This window comes from Vombatus ursinus, unplaced genomic scaffold, assembly GCF_900497805.2.
Source record: "Vombatus ursinus unplaced genomic scaffold, bare-nosed wombat genome assembly UNPS02010769.1, whole genome shotgun sequence".
NCBI lineage: Eukaryota > Metazoa > Chordata > Mammalia > Diprotodontia > Vombatidae > Vombatus > Vombatus ursinus.
In genome coordinates, this window is record NW_020950547.1 from 4,011,209 (window position 1) to 4,036,920 (window position 25,712).

The 25,712-nt window shown below is 43.6% G+C and overlaps 2 protein-coding genes across 3 annotated transcripts; one reads left to right on the forward strand and one right to left on the reverse strand.

Annotated features, from left to right (window-relative positions):
- Positions 1-265: 265 nt before the first annotated feature.
- CS (citrate synthase) lies at positions 266-20,896 on the forward strand. Its single transcript, XM_027854980.1, has 11 exons — positions 266-460; positions 9,342-9,392; positions 10,677-10,784; positions 11,478-11,543; positions 11,836-11,967; positions 12,244-12,432; positions 17,523-17,722; positions 18,036-18,165; positions 18,286-18,387; positions 18,618-18,827; positions 19,204-20,896. Exons 1-11 carry the CDS (start codon positions 419-421, stop codon positions 19,372-19,374), a joined length of 1,401 nt encoding a protein of 466 aa, XP_027710781.1. The 5' UTR covers positions 266-418; the 3' UTR covers positions 19,375-20,896.
- COQ10A (coenzyme Q10A) lies at positions 20,858-25,512 on the reverse strand. Of its 2 annotated transcripts, none has more exons than XM_027854981.1 (5): positions 25,385-25,512; positions 24,754-24,900; positions 23,942-24,134; positions 23,660-23,761; positions 20,858-22,798 (listed from the first exon to the last, which is right to left on the reverse strand). In XM_027854981.1, the coding sequence occupies exons 1-5, from the start codon at positions 25,510-25,512 to the stop codon at positions 22,631-22,633; spliced, it is 738 nt and encodes a 245-aa protein (XP_027710782.1). In that variant the 3' UTR covers positions 20,858-22,630. The 2 variants fall into 2 exon arrangements, with proteins under 2 accessions (XP_027710782.1, XP_027710783.1); XM_027854982.1 differs by lacking the exon at positions 25,385-25,512 and adding an exon at positions 24,998-25,143.
- Positions 25,513-25,712: the final 200 nt, after the last annotated feature.

Genomic DNA, 25,712 nt, shown 5'->3' on the forward strand with positions numbered 1-25,712 from the left:
TCCTAGTTGGGTCCCCAGGCGAGAGCCCATACCCAAGTTCTCAGGCACAAACGTAGACACCTACACGCTCTTCCCCTCCTGTCACTACCCTACAACTCCGCCAATCCAATGCTTCCTCCAGCCTCCCCATCCGCCGCACAGGCTCCGCCCCACCCTCCCCGCCTCGCCAATGCACTGCGAGGGGTGGTCCCCGCCTTGGGGAGGTGGGGCCATGCTAATGAGTCCCTGGGAGTAGGCGGGGCTTCGGTGAGGACCCCGGGCAGGGCGCCGCCGCCGCCGGTTTGTCTCCGCTTTCCCTCAGCCGCCTTCTTTCAACCTTGTCCGCTCCTCGGCGCGGCCTCTAGCGTAGCCGCGGGTCCGGTCCCTGCCGTGGGTCCCCTCCTCTCTCCCTACCCAGCGGCTCCCCAGGCTGTCCGCCATGGCCTTACTCACTGCGGCTGCCCGGCTCCTTGGGGCCAAGGTGAGTGACTGAGGCGGAGCGCGCTGTCTCCGGCTCGGGTGGAGGCGGCTGCCAGGCCCGCGCGCGCCCCCGAACCTCCGTGCTCTGCGCCCTCCCGCCGTCCTCACGCCTTAAAGGGGCCGCGTCCTCGGCTGGAAGCCAAGCCGGGCCAGGGCGTCCCCGGGCCATGTGCGATCGGCTGATCCCCTGCGTCTGCGGGCTGTGTGGAGCCGGCCACCCTCGGGCGGCCCGGACGCGGGCCCCGGGGCGGAACTGGCGTCTCTGCTGCGGCGCTGGGTGGGGGTCCCGTGACGCGTGCGTGCGTGGGCCGGAGCCTCGCCTGCATCTGGGGGTCCTGGGGTGGGGGAAGAAGTAGCTTTGTAATTGCCAGGCTGACGCCCGGAAGCCCGGCGTGCTGCCGGCAGCGGGGAAGATGCTACCGTCAGCCGTTGGCTCCCACTTCACGGAAGGGCTGGAGGCTCTTATTCTTGGGGCCACCACATGCTTGGGCTTCCCCTCCTCTCCTCACATCACCGTGAAGGACTTGGGTTAGGCAGAACGTTTCTGTACAATTTAGGCAGGGCAGTGAGGTCATCGATCATCTAGAATGAAGCTGGATGGGGATTCCACCCATTCTGCAGGTGAACAAATTGAGGTACAGAGAAAAGGGTACGCCCAAGGTCATGTTAACACTGTTGGCTGTGTGACCTTCTCTTTTACTGCTAGTTATAAGCTTTCCTAAGCCGAAGCTGCTTCCTCATCAAAACCCTTTGAAGCCTGGGCTCCGCGGTATATTGTGTCTGGAGGCAGAGGAACTCTTTACAAGTCCTGGATCACACGTGGGTGTGACCTTAAGCCGGTCACTTCGCAACTTTGCCAGTCCATTTCCTCATGTGTAAAATGAGAGGGAGTGCACTAGGTGACCTCTGAAGTCCCTTCCAATTCTAAATCTATGAAACTCTTTACCTCTTGAGTGCAGAGTTTTTGTCCTACTTGTCTCAGGTTTCAAATTACCAGAAACTTTGGCTTTAGGTAAGTATGTCCTTTACAGAGAAAAATACCTGTGTTGAAGCCTTAGCCCTCCAACATAAAGAAAGGAACAGTTCTATGGTTAGTTGATCTTACCTTTTGACAACTCACTTTCCTTTTTAGGAAGGTCTGAAGGGAGAGAAGAGTTTTGGAGTTTTGTGTTGATATTGGGCCTGGTTGGTAGTTTAGCTTAGGTAGAATCTGAGTCTTACCTTGGGACTTTTCTAGCTAGAAGATAGTGGCCAGTCACTTGGAAAGTGGATATTTGGCTATTATTTCTCACTGCTGCCAGGGAACAGGGTGAGGAAACCTCCTGGGAAACTCGGGCAAGTGTATTGGCAGAGGAAAGGGAGACGCTAAAATTAGCACATTCCTAAGCTGGTAACTCAAACCAGATAGGTTAACTTCACTGTAAAGAGAATAAAACTCAGGCATTTACCTTTTAAATATAGTGCTTTGGGAGAGAAGTGACTTGGCTGGAATTTGGCCTTACTATTTGTTTTATTTAATGGCTTATTAAAGCTTAACCCAAGGAGCCCAGACTTGAAATTCAGTGGAGTTTTCTTGACCCTTAAAATTAACAACATTGAGGAAGCACTGAGAGCAGGGGTCATGTGACCCAGATTGCAAGTAGCCTTTCATCTCTTCCTGGAAAACCTCACAAATGTTCCGATTGCTCCATCAAATGGATCTGTCCCCTGCCTCAGTGCCCCAGAGGTAGCTGAAGGATTAGTCACCAGTCATTGTTATTTTTATATCATGTGAGTCTCAAAAAGAGATCTGACCTCAAAGAAGTGTCCCTTAGCCCTTTGAGCTTCAAGGTCGAATGGACCCTCTTCCACCAAGGTGAGATTTCAGTTCCTTTTCCTGGGAGGTTCAAATAATTTCTTTTCCTTCTGTTTTCCTGGCAGGTAGTTTAAATGATCCCTTGGAAGCATAGGTGTGCCAATTCAGGCTTGAGATTTTGACCTCATTTATCTGAAATAGCTGATGCCTAAAGAGTAATGTCCATCACCTAGCTTTTCTTGTTTAGAGTAGTGATAAAAATCTGTGAGTAATGTGATGTGACTGCCCTACCCAGGTACAGCTTATTGTACCTATATTAGATGCCTTCCTGGGAGTTGGACAGAGTTAGTTATTCACTTCTGGTCCCCTGAAGTCACTTATTTGGCTTTGCCACCACTGTTGCTGAAAAGAATAATTTCTTGGCAGTAGGAAAATAGCCCAAAGCTCATTGTCTGTGGGGTGTTTCCTTTTCCAATATGCATGGATTAAGTGCTTTGCTTTCCCAAGTAACTTGCCCTACTCTTGCAGCATTTTCTGTGATTCCTAGAATGGAACCTTTAAGTCTTGCATGGCACAGTGCTAAGAACACCAGGTTTGGAATCCAAAGGACTCCAGTTCAAGTCCTAGCTCTGCACCTTTCATCCCAAAAGAGAATCTTGGCTCACAACCTAAAGGTCTTTTTTCTTTAACTGTAAAGTAGATTTGGACTAATTGACATCTTTAGTTCCTTTTAGCTCTAAATCTGTGAGCCTATGAACCTGCAAAGCATAATCAGTACTGTGCAGTAAAACTTTTAAGAAAAAAAGTAAATATGAGGCTTTATTAGTCCATCCAGTGCAAGAATGGCTCCTTTACCAGAAATTTCTTTTTCTCCTAATGGGGAGAATTAAAAATGCTGATGTGGAAAGAAGAAATAACAATGGCTAAACATCCATTCTAATTTTAAACAGCTTTGGTTATTAGGAAGTTCCTCCTTATATTGAACCAAAATTGAGTCCCATACTTTCACCTGGTTGTCCTGGTTCTCTGCCATTTTAATTCTTCTACACGATAGCCCTTCATATATTTGAAGACAGCTCTCATACCTTACTCTCTTCAGTATATTCGCCATCAGGCTAAACAGTTAGACCAAAGGGCTATTTTAGCAGTACATTTTTCTTGACCTATTTCACAAGCATCTTTTCAGTTATCACCAACTTTTCTCTTTCTTTGGGTCCTGAACTCCCATTCTTCCAAAGTACCCCCCATCCCTAGGCTGGTGTTCTTCAGATCAAATCTCTTGGGTTGCATTAGGACACTTAAGACCTCTAATTTCATTAGAATATACCATAGTTATTACATGTCTGTGTGTAGTAATGCTGCATTTCTTTTAGTTAATGTTGCAAATGTAGCCACTGGGTTACATAATTTTGAATATCACTTCTGAACTGACTTCTCTAGATTTGTTCTTTACATGTCTTCATGGAGCAGAGGTTTGGAAACTAAAGTTGCTAAGTGGATTTGGATTCTGGAAACAGAAGAGTAGCATTGTATTTGTTTAATTTGATTTTGGTCTCTGAAGCTGGAGGCAAGAGGGAAAGTGCATCTTCTTGAAAGGACTTGGGGTCTAGTGTTTGAGCGAACTGTTTTTGGACTTTAGTGAAGCTTTTGGCAACGTACTAGAGAGCAGACAGTTGTGAAGTAGCACAGAATAAGCTACTTTGTGTGGTAAATGAATTCTCTGTTACTAGAGGTGTTCAGGTATAGGATGGGAGAACCTATAGTAAGATCTATGGGGTTTAGTGGACTATAATCTCATCGAATGGGTGGCATGTAGAAAACAGGGATTAGACTTGTTTTGCTTAGACCCAGAGGGAAGAACTAGGAAGTTTAAGCAGCAGTTTCGGATTTGCAAAAAGGACGAATTTTGTAACAATTTTCATTGTTCAGTTGTGTCCAACTCTTCATGACCCCGTATGGGGTTTTCTTGGCAGAAACTGGACTGGTCTGCCATTTCCTTTTCCAGTGAGCAGAGGTTAAGTGACTTGCCTAGCATCACACAGCTAGTGATGTCTGAGGCCACATTTGAACTCAGGTCTTCCTGACTCCAGGCCCAGCTGAGACTCTATCCACTGAGCCACCTGCCTCTTTCCTTCCTCACAATTAGAACCATCCAAAAGTGAAATGGGCTGGCCTGGGAAGGTGGTGGATTCTCTCACTGGAGGCCTTAAAGTGGAGACTGGATGACCATCTATTGGGAACAGCATATTTGTGTGGAGAGGTTTTGTTCATGTATAGATTGTACTAGATGACCCCAGAGGTCCCTTACAATTCTGAGTTTCTCTGAGCCTCTATGACCACTTGTTAGGGATGTTGTAGAAGGAATTCCATCAGGCAAGATTTTGGACTAGCTATCTTTAAGTCTCTTTTAACTCTGATTCTATGCTTAAGGAAATCTCTTTCCTAGGGTGTGTGTAGTATCTGAAATGGAGACTTAGGCCTTAAGTGACCAGACTAAGGAGTCAAGGAAAACTTCTAAACAACACCACTGTGAAATACAAATACTGATTTAGTTCTTTGACCTGGTTCTGAGGAGAGAAGCACCTTTGTGATGTCCTGGTTTGTTTTTCTCTTAATAAAGTTGTTCATTTGCCCAGGGAGCCATCTGCAGTACAAAGCTTTCCTCCTTAATTTAATAAAGAGCTATGCTTGCCTTGCTGGCTTGGCAGACTCCACTTCTATCTTCATCTGAGAAAGATCTCAATCCTGCTGTGTTCTGATATACTTAAAGCCATTTGGGGTAGGGTGGGGTGGAATAGAAGGTAAATGGGAAGGTCTTAACAATGGAAAGATATGTGTCTACCTTGAACACTGAAAGAGCCAACAGAGAGGTGGTTTGTTGTTACAAGGACTTCTTATGTGGTTTCCTTTGGTACAAGTGAGATTCTGCTTTCTCAGATTTCCATTAGAGTTGTCTCAGACCTCTGTACGACAGATATCTCATGCCAGGACCACGCCAGGGGAGGAGTCCGGTGTGTTGATTGAGGGAAATGACTCTTACCATTAAGAAATTGACCTATTGGGTAAGGTGAATGAATGAATTCCTGGCTCACCTGACAGCTGCTGTCGTAGTACAGTGACTTTCCACGTAGTCTGTGCCTGGTGGCCAGGGCAGAGGGTCAGAGCCCAAATATACTTCCTTCAGAATTGGAGGGGAAAGGACAGGACTGCCTGAAAGGTTTGGAACCTGTTCATTCACTTCAGTTAAAACTTAGAGCCAACTTTTACAGAGGTTAGATAGCAATCTCTGCCAAGTAAAGTAGGATGTGGATTCTTGCTGTGTCTTGGGGAACATCCCATTTCTCAGACCAGTTCATTTTTTTCTCTGTGGTTGACACTGCCTGTGGAGATTAAAGGGCAGTTGAAACAACTCCTTGGTATATGTATACTTTCTTTTCTCTGAAGATCTTCCTTCTATGAGACTCCATTTGCTAGGGAAACCGGAGATGAACTTCCTGTTCCCTGACTGCAGAGGATCATATGAACTTGTAGCAGTAGGCCTCTAAGCCCTAATTGCCTTCTCCTTGTCTCAGAATTTTGGAGAGAGGGTGACCTTCTGACAACAAGGTGGTAATCCAACATCATTCTATGTTCCATAAAAATCAGGCATATAATGCTTTTGTGTAGTGAGGCAGCATGGCACAGAGCATAGCTAGTCAGATTCAGCATCAGAAAGACTTAGGTTTAAGTCCCACATCTGTCCTATCACTGGCTGTGTGATCACTGCCAGTCACTCAGCCTTTCACGGTGCCAAGGCAACTTTCTGAGACTGTGTAAGTCACAGAACAGTTGTCAGGCTGAATTTGGTAGTTGCGGTTTCCTCACCACTACCCCCTTTACTCCTGCCCCCCACCCTGAAGAAATCCACATTTTATTGTGTGTTATATTTTTCAAAACACATTGATATGTTGTCTCATTTGTTCCTCTTGACAATCCTGTGAGGAGCTGGGAAGTATAGACCCAGATGAAGAAATGAAGATAAAATAGGGAGTTCGCTGTCTTGACTTCATAACTTGAGTAAAGGAAGCCTACCTGGATAACTAAAAAACAGTTGTAGCTGACAGACTAGCCTAGCAGGTTGGACTAGATGACTTCCAGGTCCCTTTCTAGTATATTACAATCTTTGTAATAGTTCTGTGAGGTAGGCAGGGCAGATGGTATGATCCCTGTTTTACAAGATGAGAGAAATGAGGCTTATCATCAGAAGATTGACTGACCAGAGCTTCCTTGTTAAATGCTTCCCTCTATAAGCATGGGCCTAAACAACAGGTCAAGGCAATACAATTTTGTTTAAGCTATACTTATTCCCTTTTTAAGTGCTGATACTTGATGGGTTCTTGTCTTTAAAATCCTCCTCTGCTTTTCTTGAGCTGTAAGTTTTGATATATGTAAATGGAACTGAGCAGGATGAAATGAGATGGTTTAATTTCCTGGGCCTCAGCTTCCTCAACTGTAAAAGTCAGGGTAGGAAGTGATGGGCTTTTGGAGATTTTTTCCAGCTCTAGACCTGTGGTCCCATGGACTTACAGAAATGGCTGTATAGACTTGACTTCCGATTGCTACCCACCCAGTGAATCCACAAACCCTGACAAACACCAGAGGATGCCAGGCACTGACTTACATTGTCTTGTGGGGAAGCCTGTACATATATGTAAGTATATGCAGAGTAGACAAAAAAAAATTAGGGAAGGAAAGCATAAGCAGAGGGATTGGGAAAGGCTTACTGTAAAAGGTCTTTGAGTCAGTAAGGGATTCTTCCAGGCAAGTGAGAAGAGATGAGGGTTACTAGTGCAGAGGCACAGAGGCAGGTGGAGTGCTGCCTGTGACCTTGAAAAAAATCACTTAACAGTTATGAACCCCAATTTCCTTATCTATAAAATGAGGAAATTAGACTTAATCTTTAAAGTTCCTTCAGGGGCAGCTAGGTGGCACAGTGGATAGAGCACCGGCCCTGAAGTCAAGAGGACCTGAGTTCAAATCTTGACTCAGATTAGCTATGTGACCTTGAGCAAGTCACTTAACCCCAATTGCCTCACTTAAAAAATAAATAAATAAATAAAAAAGTTCCTTCACTTCTGATAGTCCAGTGACTAACTACCTGGCGCTTAGAATGAATGTCTTGCCTTAGTCAAGGTCATAGTGTAGTTTGTATGTAGTGTACATAGACTGCAGTTTGAAGTATATATTCCTTCTTCTACTTTCTCCTCACACGCTGTGCTGTGGAGCTGAAGTGAACCTCAGAGGCTAGCAGGAAACACTAAAGAGACACCTGTGAGTCCACTGGCTAACAAAAGCTGAAGCTTCACTTTTACCTTGGGGGAGGGTGGGAGGGGAGGCACATTGGCGCTCCTTAATCCCGGCAGTTTATCTGCTTTCTTATTTGAGGTGGGTGTGTCTCCTTCCTTAACCCCAGTAGGAAAAGGATATATGATGTATTCAAGCCAATCTTTGCCTAGAATTCTTTGAATTTTGAGGAGAACCCACCCACTCCTTTTCTTATTTTTTGGAATTAGGTCCCTGAAGTTTTCTAGGCACCTTAAGACCTCCATAGAATCACTGTATTTTTCTAGTGGGCTTCTTTCCCTCTGTAAAGTTTTCTAGGTGATAATCACTATATCACTCCTTACCCCCATGAAGAAGTAGTTGGGCTTAGCAGTTGTATCAAATTTTAATAAGATTTTTTTTTAAAAAGATTCGTTGCCTTGGATAGCTGCCAGTCTGGGAAAATAGATGGTAAAATACACTTACCCACTATTGGTAGCAGTGGACAGCAAGTAATGTCGAATATTGCAAATGCTGCCAGTGGCAGGCCACTGGGTCGGTTTTGCTTAGGTATTTTCTTGCTTCAAGAGAGCTGGGGGGGTGGGGAGAATGGTGAAAAGAGATGATGTCCAGGAAATGATTGGTATTAAAAAGCCAGACTTCATCAGTATGACTTAAAAAAGCAACATTGTATTGTCTTGGCTTGTTTAGGCCCATGCTTATAGAAAAGATGATGGATCTTACTTTGGTCTTACTTTGGAGTAGGGAGAAAGGAAACAAAGAAGTGATGAGAGAAAAAGTTAATAGTTAAGCTGAGGTTGTCTCAGTACATGCTTTCTAAGTGTTAATAGTTGTTATGATATCCTTAGTATTCTTTGGGAAGGGGGAAAATATCTGTGTTAATTGTCAAGGAAATTGTTAGTGAGGGTGTGAGTGCTGACCATGTTATTGGTAGAAATTATAGTTACAGTCCCTAATTCCCAGATTTCATTTAGGCTCAAAGGCTGAGTCAGGTGCTCTCTTCATACTAAGTCTAAAATATTCTCAGGAAATCACTTGGCTATCTATATTCCTCTTTCCTCAGTTGTGGGAAGCCTTACTTTCCATCCTGAGAGATTCCAGGTGTTTTTTTTTTTTCTCCTGAAAGTAAAAGCACTTTGGGGTGTGAGCTACTTTGGATCCAGAAGACATTCCCCTTACTTTCTTTTCCCTAAGGGTTGAAAACAATTGTGCAAAGGGCTGCTTTCCACTTACAGGCTTTCTTTCAAAGGCTTGATTATATGTACTAGAGTTGCTTTAGCAGCAGCACTAAGGACTTTGCAGTACTTGCTTTTCTCATTGCAATTGAGGAGCATTTACTAGTAGATTTTTAGAGTTGGCTTTTCATAAGGCAGGCTAGCCACTAGCCTTGTGCTTTCCCATGCTATGCTTCCAAAAGGCAGTATAAGCCCTGTCTAACTGGCCCTCCCTACTGTATGCAGCAAAGCCCTGACCTGGAGCCCAGATGACAGAAGCTCTCTCTCTTCAGTGAATACTAATTGGACTGTGACTGCTTCCTCTGGCCAAGTACTTTGGTGGTTGTTTCCTAACTGGTCAGGGGACAATTCTTTTACATTTTTCTCATGTCCAGTCTATTTTTAGGATGCCAGACTGGGGGATGGAAAGAAGAGATAATGTCACTTTTGGTTAACTCTTGGTAATTTCTCAAGATTGGCACAGTAGTCTGGCAGGAACACTTGATTAATACTGAGTTCTCACCTTTTCTCGTTTTTGTTTTCTCTTGTAGAATTCATCCTGTCTTGTTCTTGCTGCCCGACATGCCAGTGCTTCTACAACAGTAAGTCTTGGTATAGGTCTGAAGATCAGTAGGGATTGGGGGGACCAGGCCATAGAACTCCACTTGATTATTATTAATTCAGAGCATTAATAGGTGGTTGAGATTAGGTAAATGAGCCTCCTATCTGTCCTGTGTTACTTCCCTCCAGTATTCCTATGGAGCATGAGCTATGTCTGTAATCTCCCTTTTCTACTCCCCAAAAAGTCCTGATTACTGTGTAACAAGTTGTGGCCCCCAGTTTACTCAACATCAGTTTTTTCCTTGGTAATTGAGTATAAATGTACAGTTTCTTTATTCTGCCACATTTAAGATGGTTTTTAAACAAATATTTACATATTGATTCATTTGAACTTAGCATTTTATGTGGTATGAAATGTAGGACTAACCATTTTGCCCTTTTTGTACTTAATTTTCTCAACAGTTCATTAAACAGTAATTGCTTTCCTTCAGTGTTTTATAATCTTGAGCTAATTAAACATGAGTTGTTTTAGGTTCTGGATTCTATTCTAATGATCTTTTTAAAAATTCACTTCTAGTTTTTTTGTAATTAGGTTATATTTTGAAATATAACATGTCAAGTTCTCATTTTTAATTATTCCTCTTGATTGTTTTGTCTATTTGTTTCTGTGTAGTTTATAATTTTATCAAATTCTATGAAGTATCCCATTATCATTTGGGTTAGTATATGTACCAGCTGTATTACCCTTAATCAATTAACCTCTGCCTCAGTTTCTTCAACTGTAAAATGGGAATAAGGACAGCATCTACCTTGCTGGGTTGTTGTGAGGCTCAAATGAGATAATGTTTATAAAGTGCTTTGGCACTGTTCCTGGCACATAATAGGGCACTGTGTAAATGCTTATTCCTTTCTCTTTCCCTTGACCCTCAGTTTCCTCATTTGTCTACTAAAGTTAATACTTGTATAATGCCGTTACTGAATTTCTGTGCTGCAAGCACTTGGTAAACCTTAAGTACTATATAATTATGGGATCATTACTTGGCTTTATTTGGAAATAGCCTTTATCTGTCTTCTAGGAATGAAGACTAACTTCAGAGATATTGACTGGTGCTATACACAAGAGCTTAGGATAGGGAGATCAGATATGGAAGAGAAATATTCTCTATGTTGAAGCGTGCCCTGATTTGACTAGGTTGTTGAATCAGTTGCTGTGATAGATAAATACGTGTTTCAGTTCGGAAAGAGGAAGGGTAGGCATTGTTCCATATCTTAGGGTACAAGTTCATTGGCTTTCTGAGCCCTAGCCTCTACATCTTTACTCCTAGAATCTGAAGGACATCCTCAGCGACATGATACCTAAGGAACAAAGTAGAATCAAGAACTTCAGGCAGCAGCATGGCAAGACTGTAGTGGGGCAGATCACTGTGGACATGGTGAGAGTTTATGGGTGCTGCGTTGGGAGAATCGGTAATGTCGAGAAGCATCCATCCTTATATAATAGCCTTGAATCTAATCTAAGCCCCTACAAGTGAGGAAAGATAAATATCTGCTGTTGCTTTTCAGCCCCTTGTAACCACCCCTTCTGTGGAGTTTCTGCTTTGCTTAGGAGAGGATGATAATATAACAACGATGATGATGATGATGATGATGATGATGATGATACTATCTGCTGTAAACCTTGATGATATCTCCCAGTGCATTCAGAAGTTTAATCTAAGCAGCCCAGAAAACTGCTTTCTTTAGTCACTGGACCCCAAACCTAATCCTTTTAGAGATATTTTTCTCTTTCTCTTTTGGGAATGGGGGGTGATGCTGCTACACTGACAGTGTTCCATAAAAAGAACAAAGAAGCACCTGGAGGTCGGAGTTTTGAGGGGGCCTGGATAATATCCCCTTTGAGCTAATTTTAGAGTCTGAAATTAGGCTCTGCTCCCCCTCCCCCTCTTCTCATTTCTACTCTCATCATTCCACATAGAGTCAGTATTTTCCCTCCTTCCAGTTCATGACTCTACAGAGAGTCATTTTGGTCTCCTCTACATGGCCAGGTGTGGGGGGTAGGGAACACCTTTATTTTCTGGGGAGTTTTCACAGAATTATGCTTATTTTGCTTCTGTTTGTCTCTTTAGATGTATGGTGGTATGAGGGGTATGAAAGGATTAATATACGAAACATCAGTTCTAGACCCTGATGAGGTAAGAACTTCTCTTAAGTCCACATCATTGAGTAGTTGTGCAAAGGTGCTGTTTAGAAAATACAGAAATATGGTCCTTCATGGTCTTCTGATCTGGTTGGGTAGACAGACTTACATATACATTAACGAGTTGAAGACCATATTAGAAAAGCCAAGCCAAAAGTAGGTTAGGTTAGGATAAGCAGACCCATATGGTCTGAGTATCAAGTTTGTAACAATGAAGTACTTGGTGTAGTGTCTTTCCAAACTGACAAATCCACAAAGCTGCAATTCTCATTCTTCCTTCTTTCAAGGGTATCCGTTTCCGTGGCTACAGTATCCCAGAGTGCCAGAAGTTGCTCCCTAAGGCTAAGGGAGGGGAAGAACCCCTTCCGGAGGGTTTATTCTGGCTGCTTGTGACTGGACAAATTCCAAATGAGGAACAGGTAAAGCAGGAGGACAGTTAGCCTTCCCTCCACATGCGCAGGCAATATATTTTGCCTTTCCCCTTCCCCTTTTCTCTTTATACTGGACACTTAATCCTGATCTGGGTGGTTGTGAGGACAAGATGAGGGGATAGAATTGAGTACAGAGATCTACTATTTAAGTGGATTGGGATGATCTATCCTTGACATTCTTTGGTAAGCTTTTGCTTACCGTTCTATCCTGTCTTTTTTTTTTTTCCATTCCCAGTGTTCTGCATATTTTTTTCTTATCTCCAGGTGAGCTGGCTCTCCAAAGAATGGGCGAAACGAGCTGCTCTGCCCTCACATGTGGTCACCATGTTGGACAACTTCCCTACTAATCTACATCCAATGTCTCAGCTCAGTTCAGCTATCACGGCCCTCAACAGTGAGAGTAACTTCGCTCGGGCTTATGCTGAAGGCATCAGTCGGGCCAAATACTGGGAGGTAGGATAATGATAATGTCAAAGGAGAGGAAGTTAGAGTGAGGTTGGCGAGGTGCGGGCAGGTGAAGGAAATGACTTGTAGGATTGGGAGCCTAGGAGTTAGCTTTTCTTGAGACCTGCCAGAGCACTGAATAAAGCAGACTCATCTTGGGCTTTTATGACCACTATTCCTCTTTTCTCCTCCCTGACACCTTCCTCTCCTTCTCAGGCTCTGCCATTGAACTAAAGCCATCGCCTTCAAGGGACTAGTTCCAAATCAGCCACAACTCTGAGCATTCTCTAGCTGTCTGTGGAAAGAGGGAGCAAATAGCCTATATTTCTGAATAGGATGCCCTTCAGAGTGGCTTTAAATTACATTTCTCTTAATTAGAAGGGTTTTTTCTTATGGCTATTAAACAGCTTGGATTTCTTCCTTTTGAAAACTGTCTATTCATATCCTTTGACCGTGTATAAGTTAGAGAATGGCTCTTATTATAAATTTGAATCTTAAAAGTGAAACATTCATCAGGGAAACCTGCTGCAAAGATTTTTTCCTACAGTTAACTGTTTCCCTTCTGGTTTTAGCTGCATTGGTTTTGTTGTACAAAAACTTTGTAATATTTATGTAATCAAAATTATCCACTTTATCTTCTGTGAATCCTTTCTATCTCTTGTATGATATGAACACTTCCTTTAACCACAGTTGTATCTAAGTCATATTCATTTGGTGCTTATCTTGTATATGGTGTGAGGTGTTAGCCCAAACTTAATTTCTACCAGATTGCTCTCTGGTTTTCCCAGAAATTTTTATCAAATAATGAGTCCTTACTCCCGTAGCTGGAGTCTTTGGGTTTATCTAACACTAAGCTACTAGGCTTATTTACTTCTGCCTGTCATAACTGTGTTCCACTGATTGACATCTTTTTTTTTCTTACCAATGTGAAGTGGTTTTGATAATTGTTGCTTTGTACTATAGTTTGAGATCTATTGCTGCTGGGCCCCCTTCACTTTTTTTCATTGTTTCCCTTGAGATTTTTGATTTTTGTTTCCTCCAAATGAATTTTATCTTTTTTACCCCATAAAGGTAATTTGATATGGCAGTGAATATGTAAATTTTAGTAGTACATGTGACATTTCTGAGCTTTAGTTTCCTCATTGATAGCTATTGACCTCATACTATTATCATAAAACTCAAATAAGATGATATACATGAAAATGCTTTGAGAATTCTAAGGTGCTATACAAATATAGGATGGTATTATTGTAATTGTCTTATACTCCACATTGTCAGTGCCCAGAACTGAATATGGCATTCTATGTGCTGTCTGATTGATGTAGAAAATTACTTCCCTTGTTCTAATACTGTATTTATGTTAATGCAGCCCAAAATTATGTGAAGGAGGAGGGTTTTTGGCTACTAAAAAACATAGTTAATTAACATTAAGCTTTGCAGTAAACTAAGCTCCAACCTTTTCAGATTAACTGCTATCTAGGCACACCTCACCAACTCTACAATTGTTTAATTATTTTCAGCCTGAGTAGCGGACTTTATAGTTATTACCCACATTTAATCTCATTAGATTCAGCCTATCTTTTTAGGACAGCCAGGGTCTGATTTTTGTCATACAATTTTATGTTCTTTCCCACCTGGCTTATTGTCATCTAAAACACTTAATCAGCATTTTTTGAGCAGTGTCATTCTACCACTTAAGGTCCCCTTAACTATCATCAACCCCACATTTCTTCGTCTCTCCATAAGGATACAATGCGTAACCATCAGATATTTTTAATCTTGCTGACACCTAGGTATTATCGCTACAGCATGACTTAAGTCTTAGTGGATCTATGCTGCCTCCTAGTGATCATTTTGTCAGGATTGATGTCAAGCTTACTGAATTGTAGTTTTTTCAAAAGCTACCCTTTCTTGGGTGGAGGAGGAGAGGGCTGGAATTAGGTATCTGTTCAACCTTCAATCTATAGGCATCTCTCCTAGGCAAATCATGGGTGGTGACATTGACAAATGGTGGTGGGCAAGGTGGATAAGCATTTATTAAGCACCTGCTCTGTGCAAGGCATTTTGCTAAGTGCTTTACAAACATCTCATTTGATTCTCAAAATAACTGAGAGGGAATTTATTATCCCTATTTTGCAAATGAAGAAGCTGAGGCAAATAAAGATTAAGTGACTTGCCTGGGGTTACACAGCTTATTAAGTATATGAGGCTGGATTTGAACTCGGGTGTTCCTGATTCCAAGCTCATTGCTCAATCTACTGGACTGCCTAGCTGAGTTTTATTGTTTGATGCAGTTGAACAGCTAGCAAGATTTTATGCTTTGGGTGGTTCATGAAAAGAATTAAGAACATCACCTTTTCTAGACCTTTAGTTTGGTTGAGTTTGATGTCCTATTGGTGACGTTGTCTTGTCATCCTTCCCAAAGGATACACGTTCCTCAATTCTATTTTTTCACTTTGTTGACTAGTGTTTCACATAAATGTGCTGTCTGAGTGAGATTCGGTGACGGCTTTCATTTCTCATTAAAATCTTAGATTGTGTTTCTTTCATTTATACTTTTTATAACATTTATGTCATAAATATATATACAATATATTTATACCTTTATATAAAAGTTCTGAGTCTTCTAATTTAAAAAAAAAATTATTGATACCTTTTGTTTTCATGTCACATAAATTTCTAATTATGTCCAACCCCCACCCCACCAGCAAGTAGAGCCTTCCCTCATAACAAAGTTTTTTTTGGGGGGGGGGGGCTAGGCAGTGGGGTTAAGTGACTTGCCCAGGTCACATAGCTAGTGAGTATTTTGTGTCTGAGGCTGGATTTGAACTCAGGTCCTCCCTGAGTCCAGGGCCGGTGCTCTATGCACTGTGCCACCTAGCTGCCTCAATAACAAAGATTTTTAAAAAAGAATGTTTCAGCAAAATCATCCAGTGACTACGCTGCCTCCAACCATGTTTGCAATGTTTCATGTATCTCTCCTCACTCTGCAGCAAAGTTTGGGGGGAAGGCATATCTTCTCACTCAGGAACTAGGCCAAGTTTTAATAATTATAGTGTGAAGTTTTTCTTTTTGTTTATATTATTGTAGTCATGGTATTGTTTTTCTAGTTCTGCTTACTTTACTTTGCATTACTTTATATGAGACTTCAATGTTTCTCTGAATTCATGTTTGTCTGTTCTTAAGTACATTCACATGTCATAGTTTAGCTACTTTGTTTGCAGTTCCTTGCAAACACAAAAGCTGCTTTAATTAATATTTGCCAAAATATATGGAAACTTTCTGTCTGCCTTCTTGGAATATATACCCAGCAGTGGGATTTCTGGGTCAAAGGGTAAATGCCATTTTAGTAGCTTTCTTTGAATAATTCCAATTTCCTTTTCACAGAGGTTGGAACAGTTCACCCATGCCTGTCTTCCCAAAACCCCTCTAACATTTTTCTTTTTTTTTGTATTTCTTGAATTGTTCTAAACTATGAACTGTTTTTTTTTTCTTTTTGTGAGGCAATTGGGGTTAAGTGAGTTGCCCAGAGTCACATAGCTAGTGTCTGAGGCCAAATTTGAACTCAGGTCCTCCTGACTCCAGGACCAGTGCTCTATCCACTGGGCCACCTAGCTGCCCCAAGCCCCTCTAACATTAACCATTTCACTTTTTGTAATCTTTCACTGATTTCCTATATATCTTATATATTGGATGCTTATCAGATATTTAATGCAAAAATTTTCCCCAGTCTCTTATCCTAAAAATATTGATACCGTTTTCTGCAAAACTTTCAGTTGCATGTAGTTGAAATTGTTTTGTTTTTTTGTGACTTCCTCTAACCTCTTAATAGATCTGCATCAGTTAAGAATTCTCCCCTCTCTAAATGTAAGAGAGGGGCCTCCATCCATTTTCCTCCAATCTATGATGTGACCCTTTCTATTTGTTTAGAGTTTCAGTGACATTTCAAACTTGTTATATCACCTGTATTAAAAAAAAATACTAGCTTTGTTCCTTTATCAGGATACAGAATAAAACTGCATAAATATGTAACTCACCTTCACTCTAATGATAGGAAATAAGTTAGAATACTCCTGAATACTCAACTTGGTCAGCCTGGTATAGCTTGGAAGTTGATGAATTTACCCATATAGCCAGATTTGCTTAGTACCTATTCACACAGCACCAGTTAATGTTACCACCTTTTGTAAGATCTTTGAATATAGTATAAGGGTGTTCTTGCTGTGTATCTGATATGTAATAAAGATCATATCGTTAAGTGCAAGTATCATCTCCCCTTTTAAAAGATTTACCATTTTTGCTTTTTGACAAGTGGTAACAGGGCATTTTCTCTTAATTGGTATCTTTAGAAATGATGGAAATGTTGATTAGTAATTGTCCTTTCTGTACATATTCTTTATGATGAAAGTGATCATTTATTCTTTGCAAGGCTTTTTGGCAGAGGGGATAAGGGGTGGGTGGGGTTCTGTGCATGAATCTTGTGTTCTATAGATTTGCCTAAACCCAGTCTTTGACTCATGGGTGTTTCTTAGCTAGAGGTGAATATCCTGATCTCAGGATAATACTCTTAAGTATTTGTCTTCCTTGAGAACTTGCAAGAAATCAGCTAAGTATTTCTGATTTTTTTTCCTCAAGTAAGTTTTTAATTTCAGCCACACTCTCTCTGAACCAATCCTGGGTGGGACCTGATAGTGGGTTAATGAATGGTAGACATTATCATAGAGATTTGTTTATTTAGGCATGTCTTATTCTTTAGCATTTAAATTAAGCTGTATTGAATTATCATTTTGAAATCAAACCACAAGTCATTGAGTACCTTCTTTGTGTCCCAGCCTTAAAATCTCGATGAGACAAGACTATCATGAAACAACTAGATAACAAGTATTTTAAATAGTATGAATACTGTAGTTCAGAAAAGGAGCTTGGTATATCAGGCAACGTTTTAACACACTCAACAAACACCATTGATGCAATAATAATCTGAGCATCCCATAGATATAATTGTGGAGAACAATTATGGCATAAGATGTCATTTCTTTTTATCCAGCTCTCTGAAGTTAATACCTCCTTTTCCTTTTCTTCACCCTCCCCTTCCCAAGCTGATTTATGAGGACTGCATGGATCTCATCGCCAAGCTACCTTGTGTTGCAGCAAAGATCTATCGGAATCTGTATCGTGAAGGCAGCAGCATTGGGGCTATAGACACCAAACTTGACTGGTCTCAAAACTTCACCAGCATGTTGGGCTACAGTGATGCCCAGTTCACTGAGCTCATGCGCTTATACCTCACAATCCACAGGTGAGCCAGACTTGGGTACCAAGTATCTGGATATTTGGAAAATTTTGGGAAAAGTCACTCCAAAATTCACTTATTACTTCAGGGAAAGAGCTGTGGGCAAGAATAAACGTAAAACTTGGATCCAGGGATTATAGTGGTTATTATAAAAAGGTCAAGGGAGGGAATCAAAATAGCTACTCCAAGAACAAGAGCTATGTTGGAAGGCAACAAAGTCATTGTTTCTAGTCTTCTGCCTTCGTTCTTTGCCAACACCCCCATCCTCTGTACACAGGTATATATGGATAACTGACCTGATTTTTCTTATTTCCTCCAGTGACCACGAGGGTGGCAATGTAAGTGCCCACACTAGCCATTTGGTGGGCAGTGCTCTTTCAGATCCCTATCTGTCCTTTGCAGCTGCCATGAATGGACTGGCTGGGCCCCTCCATGGACTAGCCAATCAGGTAATAGCCAACTCTTTTGGCTCCTTGCCCTTGTATTTTCAGCTCTTGCCATTCCTGGTCCTCCAACTGTCTTCTTCTAACCTATGTGTTCACCTCCTCCCCCTGCCACATTATCCACAGGAAGTACTCGTCTGGCTGACGAAGTTGCAGAAAGAAGTTGGCAAAGATGTGTCTGATGAAAAACTGCGTGACTACATCTGGAGCACACTCAACTCAGGCAGGGTAAGCAAAGCATGATAATGGTGGGATGAGAGGAATATCAGATCCAGACTTCCTAGATGAGAAGAGTTGGGTAGGAGAAGAGAATAAATTCCAGCCTTCCCTGGCATCTGGGACAAGAGAGTTGGGAGTCTGCCTAAACTTCTCATTAGATCATTGATTTCTCATTGCCCATATTGAGGAAGGGAATGGGAGTTCTCTAGAAGTACAGATTAGCTTTCACACCCTTCTAGGTGGTTCCTGGCTATGGCCATGCTGTACTAAGAAAAACTGATCCACGATATACCTGTCAGCGGGAATTTGCTCTGAAACATCTGCCTAGTGATCCCATGTTTAAACTGGTGGCTCAACTCTACAAGATTGTACCTGATGTCCTTTTGGAGCAGGGCAAAGCCAAGAACCCTTGGCCCAATGTAGATGCCCACAGTGGGGTGCTTCTGCAGGTAAGGACCTCCTACCTTCTGTTTCTCTTCCTCCCTGATCTGCTTGCCATGGCTGGCTGGCCAGCCACATCAAAAGCCCTACTAACAAATCAAACGTTTGACCACTCCAAAAGCAAATTCTCCAGGCTGTTTCCCCAATTCTCTTTCACACACTTCTCAAAGTCTTTGTAACATGTCCATGGCAAGTGTTTCCCTTCTAGTTTTCAAGTTGTCTTGGCTCTCCCAGCTCTATCCCAGCTCTGAGCCACTTAATCCAGTGCCTGCTATGAGGAAAACAGAAACCCTGGATCACAGTCACCAAATCCCACTTTCAGTTCATTGCCATCCTTACCCCTCATCCTAAATCCTTTTCTTTTTTTCTTTTTCTACCCTGCAGTATTACGGCATGACAGAGATGAATTACTACACGGTTCTCTTTGGAGTTTCAAGGGCATTGGGGGTGCTGGCACAGCTCATTTGGAGCAGAGCTCTGGGTTTCCCTCTAGAGAGGCCCAAGTCTATGAGCACAGATGGCTTGATGCAGTTTGTAAGCTCAAAGTCAGGGTAAAGATGGGGACTGGGCAGGAAGAGGGAAGAGAATGCCTGCTAGAGTGAGGAGACTTTTAAGAGAGACAGGACATACTTCTTTGTTTTTGTTTCAGGGGGCCTTTAAAGACTTTTAGGATTAAATTATATTTGAGGCACTGACACTAAGTTTGAGATTATTTAAAGTGTAAATTAAGAGTTAAAAAAAGACAGAGATGAGACTATCTCCTCTAACTAGTCCCTCTCCCCTGCCCAGTATAGGAGTTGTCCATTGATTATAGATTGAATTAGACTAATACAGATACGGGTCAGGACAGGTCCCCTGCCTCATCTAGAGTGGAAGCCTAGTGTATGCCCCACCCCAACAGGGTCATTGCTGGTTACAGGGAATCTGCATTCACTTCTTTACTTTGGAGATGTAGGGTTTTGTTTTACTTAGCCTACTCCCACACCCAACCAAACATCTCCTCACCAGTAGGCCAAAAACCAGAACTCTGACCCCCAAATCACTTTTCCATAGGAATCATGTTGGAGTCTCAGTATCAACCCCAAACACATTACAACCTGCTCTGCTGCCTCTCCCCCCCCCAATAATGCGCACGTGCGCGCGCACACACACACACATACATGGCTGAGCTGTTAATCGTTGGGACATTTTGGCATCTGCTACCATTTGAACAGAGACGATGGCATTTGTTAAGATTTGGACTTTTTTGTTTATTTCACCTTTAAAAGATGAAGTCTTGGGTACCTTTTACTATTTTAAAGAAACTACCATCATGCAGACTTTATGTACTTGCTACCCTGGGCTAAAAGAGCTTTGGACTTAACATATTGGGGACTTCTCTTATCCTTCATTTTGTACATACCACTGGTTTAGGCCTCTTCCTCTGTCGAAGCCTCTCTGTCTGCACCCCCCCCACCCCATGTTTACTGTGAACTCTGTTCATATCCAAATAGACAGATCAGGCCACAAACCTCTATCCACTTTTTCCATATGTACTCTAAAGAGCAGGGGCCTGCAAATGGCCTAGCATGCTGTCTTTATGATATGCCCACAGGGATAATCTTTTCTTTTTAAAACTTGGAGGTGAAAATTACTTGAACAGATTTGATCCTGTATTAGACCCCAGGGTTTAGGGCATTATTAATATAAATAACCACAACTTCCCCCCATGCACACAAAAACAAACTTGTTCATCCAAGTCATCATCTCCTTCCAGCTCCCCTCCCAACCCTTAACCTCCCCCCTACCTCCCCGCCATGTGGTTCATTGTTTAGAGCCCCATTTGCACAGGTCTTTCAGTGGTTCAGAATGCTCTGCTGCCTCTTCTTTGAGAAAGGACTGAAATACACTCCTCTCACTGTGTCCCCTTCATCCAACCCCTCCAATCCTGCCTGTATTTGTGTGGATCCCCTGTCCCTAGAACCAAGCTGTGGAGATGGACACATTGTCTATGAACCCCTGGGTAATTGTCGAGAGTCCTGTTGCAGACTTCAGGTTGTTCTGTATAAAACACAAAATAAATGTTTTTATTAACAAATCTGGGTCTTGATGTCATATAAGCCATAGAGATAAAAGGCCAAAGGCTTCGAAATGCCTGATTCAATAGTTTCCTTATCTTTCTTCAAGTATCAGAACTCTTAGACCAGTAATTTCCAACTTGTTGGCAGCCTTGGACTCTTTGGAGAAGACACCATGGATTTTTGGAAAGGAATCCATAATCCATGTTTTTTCAGCTGATGGATATTGATAGTATAACTACTAGCTTGGGTGGGGAGGTCTATGAAGTCTGTTGGACAGTAACTCCCTACCTTTACTTCCTTCCCTTTTTACCACGAAGCTCAGTGGGTGAAAGGAGTTAAAGCATGACCTTGGGGGTGAGGGCTGACAATTCTGCCCTCTTGCCAGAAAATGGCTACAGTCTACACTACAGGTATCTCTTGGGAGGATGGGGGAGGAGGGTGGAGTAGGCCAGGGCTTAGGTGGCAATAACCTTCACAAACTAGGAGGACATGACACACATAGTGCTTTAAATTAACTCCTTTGAGCCACTTCTTGTGAGGTTATTAGTGCTAGAAATTATCACTATTTTGATAGGAAATGGGTTCGGAGAGCAAGATAGTGTTGGCCCAGGTCTTCCTGTTTCCCAGTGGTGAACTTTTCTTTAGTATTTTGATAACTTGACTTCACTATAATTGGTTTTCCTTTGCACTCACATGTATCTTTTTTTTTTGCATTTAAAGACATAATTCTAAGAGTGTCCATAGGATTCTTTACCCTAACGGCAGAGAGGCCATCGCACCAAAAAACGTTATAATGGCTCTTGTTCCCAGCACCTCTGAGACCAGGCTTGGTCCCTGGTCTGGATCCCTTCTCCCTTGTGCCGCTACCTCCCAACCCCTTCCCCCACTAGGTTCCTGCTACAATTGACCTTCTGAAGAGAGGCTATAAATAGTGAAGAGTGGGCCCAGCCAGGGGAATGCGGGGCTATAGTTAGCAGGGACAGTGTGTCCAGAGACACTGTAGTACAGGGCTACCTTTTTCCTGCCTTGTATTCCTTACCTAAGAAGCACTACAAAACCAAATCCACACAACTGGTTTATTGGCTCTTCATCCAAACACTCAGCCCAGGTGGAAGAAAGGTACAGGCTAGAAGTGCAGCTTTACTCAAAGCCTCCCCTCCACCCTGGTAGGGGGAAAAAACTCCTCTGACATCCTACATATATTAGCCAGGAGGGGGAAATTTTCCTTTTTTGGAAAGCAGACTTTAGATAGAAGTTCAGATACCTGGATTCCAAAATGGAAGTTACTTTTCCCTCATAAGGCTTCTTTATCAAGACAATAAGAACTGCCTCTATCCCCTTAGCTCCTTAACGAGAGAGGGGAACAGTGTAATATGGCTTCACTGGAGACTTGGGACTGCTTTACCCTTCCAGAGACACTGAGGCACCATAAGTTAGACCAAGAATAGAGTCCTAACTCACAAGACATGGCCAAAGATAAAAAATCCCAGCAATTCTGAGTTCAGTTTCCAGAAGGAGACAGGCATGTAAAGTTCAGTTCCTGGAGTCAGGCTGGCCAACTCCTAGGGATCTCCCTTACCCCTCAGCATCTGCTAATTGAGAAGTTCACTCCAGATTCCTGAGTTCTCTCTCCCTGGAGAGCCAGAACTATTGGGCAGGGGGGCAGGGGGGCAGGGAGGCGGACATAAACAAGACTTGCCCCAGGGAATGGAGCTTGGATCAAACCAAATAAATAAGTTATGGAGCTGGTCTCAAATATGGTGCACCTCATGGAACATGAGTTCACGGGGGATGGCTGTCTCTGGACCAAACTTGGTGGCTGCTCGGCGCTCAAAGGCAGCAACATTCTGTTTAACAACCTCATCGAAGAACATGGTAGCCAGCTGAGAATGAAGCAATGATCGAAACTCAAAGGAAACCTGGGGATGGGGACAAAAAGAGACAAACCCTCACTTTAGCATGGATAACTTCCCTGAACAAATTCAATGATGCTGTTCTTCATAGCTTTTAATTCAAAGTACACAGTGACCATTCAGAAATAAACTATGGGGGGCAGCTAGGTGGCACAGTGGATAGAGCACTGGCCCTGGTGTCAGGAGGACCTGAGTTCAAATCCAGCCTCAGGCACATAATAAATACTTCCTAGCTGTGTGACTCTGGACAAGTCACTTAACGTCAATTGCATCACTAAAAAAATTAAAAAAACAAAAACTATGCAGTAGGTAGAACAAAAGTGTGACTTCAATCATGGGGTAGGCCCTTAGGAAGCATGCCATCAGTAGCTAATGTTTATATAGTTTACTGTACGTACCAGGCACTGTCAGGAGCTTTGCAATTATCTCATGTGATCCTCAGGACAACCCTGGGAAGGAGGTGCTATTGTCCCCCAATTTACAGGTGAGGAAACAGGCAAATGAGTTAAATGACTTTCCTAGGGTCACACAGCTAGTTAGTATCTGAAGCTGGATCTGAACTTAAGTCGTGACTCCAGGCCCAGCACTAAAAGAAACAAAATCCCTGATGTCCACATTGATTTAGAAAACTGTTGCACTTATTTTGTTAAATATTTCCCAATTAGATTTTAATCTGATTCAGCTTGCACTGGGGAGTTTTGTTGAGGGCTGGGCAGCCACAGAGTTTGACACCTTTGGCCTAGGTGGTAGCTAGAACTTAGCACAGTACCTGGCACGTTAAGTAAATAAAAATGCTTGCTGAATTGACTTGAGGCTAAGAACTAACAGTCCTATACACCAGTTCCCAGCCACAGCACCTTGACTCACCGAAAAGTCCACAGTGCAAGTTCGGGAGTAGGCAGGAAGACCAGGGCTGAATCTCCAGACAGTCTCTAAATGGTTGAAGAGTTTGCCATCAGTGCAGACAGCCTGGTAAAAAGATGGGTTGTCAGTCAATGTATAGTTAACACTGGGCAAAGCCCAAAATGTGAAATGAAAATTACAAAGTAAACATAAAGTAGTAAATTTAAATTAGTGAAGGAAAATGACTTGTCCCCTTACTGCCCCGCCCCCAAGTATCACGGTATCAAGAATGGGGCAGTACCTTACCTTGACCATATGAGGCTTGACCATGGAGACAGCTGAAGTGTAACGTTCCACAACAGGTGGGAAGCCAACCTCCAACTGGGCCTTCAGGTAACCTTTTCGGCTGGACACCACTAAGGACTTCTTACACCAAGGCACAAACTCCTTGTACTCCTGGACATTGGACACCACCTCATACATCTCCTGCATTGAGTACCTGGGGGGCAATTGGGGTGGGGGGAGGGGGGTTTCAAAGAGAGGGGCCAAGGATCTAGGTATGGGGTCCAGCTCCTGTTAATTCTTACCATTGACTGTGTACAGACATGTTTTACACAACCCATCCATCCCAGGAATATGGAGATCAGCTGACCTTCCCAAATTATAATGGCAAATTCCCCCCATTCCAAACCAAGAGAATACATTAAAAATTAGGCCAATGCTGCACTGAGAATTGGGAAAAGGTTGCTTTAATCCTCAGGCCACTGGGAAATATTCAGGTGTCTTGTGGCAAGGCAGTGCTGTCTTGACCACTGATAATTTTGTAGAGGTTGAAGGTAACAGGAGTAGGAAAAATGGCATCAGTGGCCTGGAACTGTGAGAACAGAATAATTTATTGTAAGGTCTTTGATTCTAGAAGGGTCAATTCTTTAATCTTTGTATTTCTGATCTGTGGCTAGTACTCAGATCTTTGAAGTGAATCATTAGGTTATGCCGAGTGAGCAGGAGGCAAAGCATGACCATGGTGGGTGATACAGTAAACCTTTCGACCTATCAGTGTGGGGTACCCTATTTTTTTTTAACACCAGGGATCAAGGGGAAGGGCAGAGGATTCTCACCCCATAATCCTGCGTTCGGAGTATGCCTTGCGCTTGTTGATGAATGGGGAAGCGAAGCCCATAAAAGAACGGCTGTGGGAAAGCCCAGCCTCAGCCCCCAAGGCCTGGGCAGCTCTGGGCAGCAAGAGGCTGCAGGAAGACAAGAGCCTGGGGGGGAGAGGAAGGAGGCAGCGTCAGCCTGCCCAGGCGGAGCTGCTTGCAAAGCACGGGGCGCCCCTGCAACGCCGTCGAATCAACTACATGCCTGTCCGCCATCGGGTCCGGATGAGGGGGGTCTTCCCAGGGGGAAGGTCAGTTGGGCGAGCTCCCTGCTCCCCGCCCCTAGCACCAGCACCAGCTGCAACCCGCCGGGCCCCCTTGCCAAGCGGTCACGAGTGCTAAAGGTCGGGGGCGGCTGAGGACAGGGCCGGGGGAGGAGCCGGGGTGCTGGCCGGGGAACTGGGCTGAGGCGCGGGGCCGAAGCGGAGTCCCCCGGGCCTGGACCATGCGAGACGCGCTCGGTTCCGTCGGGCCTACCAGGCGCGCGGGGAGGCGGCAGCACAGCGTGACAGGCATCGCAGCTCCGCGGCCGGCCCCCAACCGCAACCGGTCCCCCCAACCCGCTCCGGCTCAGACGGGAGAGCGGCCTCACCTCATTGGCTGCAGCGCTCTCAGAGGACCCAGGGGCGGGGCGGGGTGCGCGCCCTGCTTGAGGCAGCAGCAGCGCCGGGCTGCAGCGCGCGTTCCAGCGGGGAGCCGCCGCGCGCCCGCCAACGCCATGCGCGCTGTGCGCTGCGCGGTCCTGCCTTCTTCGCCCTCTCCTCAAGCCGCCGTCTTGCCCTCCCCACCCCTGCAGGCTGGGAGCGGCAGCCTGGTCGGGGAGAAGCCCCGGAGGGGGATCAGGCCTAGAAGGGCAGGGGGCTCTGCTTCGCAACCACTCCTCCCGGTCAGCCCGCTTGACTGAGACTGAAGCCGGCGAC

Excerpts from the sequence above, each read along its gene's own strand:
- COQ10A (XM_027854981.1), bottom strand. The coding sequence starts at position 25,512 with ATGGCGTTGGCGGGCGCGCGGCGGCTCCCCGCTGGAACGCGCGCTGCA. Across the intron at positions 24,135-24,753 it reads TCCGAACGCAGGATTATGGG|GTACTCAATGCAGGAGATGT; the intron begins GTGAGAATCCTC and ends ATTGCCCCCCAG. Across the intron at positions 22,799-23,659 it reads CTTGCACTGTGGACTTTTCG|GTTTCCTTTGAGTTTCGATC; the intron begins GTGAGTCAAGGT and ends CCCCATCCCCAG.
- CS (XM_027854980.1), top strand. The coding sequence starts at position 419 with ATGGCCTTACTCACTGCGGCTGCCCGGCTCCTTGGGGCCAAG. Across the intron at positions 461-9,341 it reads CCCGGCTCCTTGGGGCCAAG|AATTCATCCTGTCTTGTTCT; the intron begins GTGAGTGACTGA and ends TTTCTCTTGTAG. Across the intron at positions 11,544-11,835 it reads CAGTTCTAGACCCTGATGAG|GGTATCCGTTTCCGTGGCTA; the intron begins GTAAGAACTTCT and ends CCTTCTTTCAAG.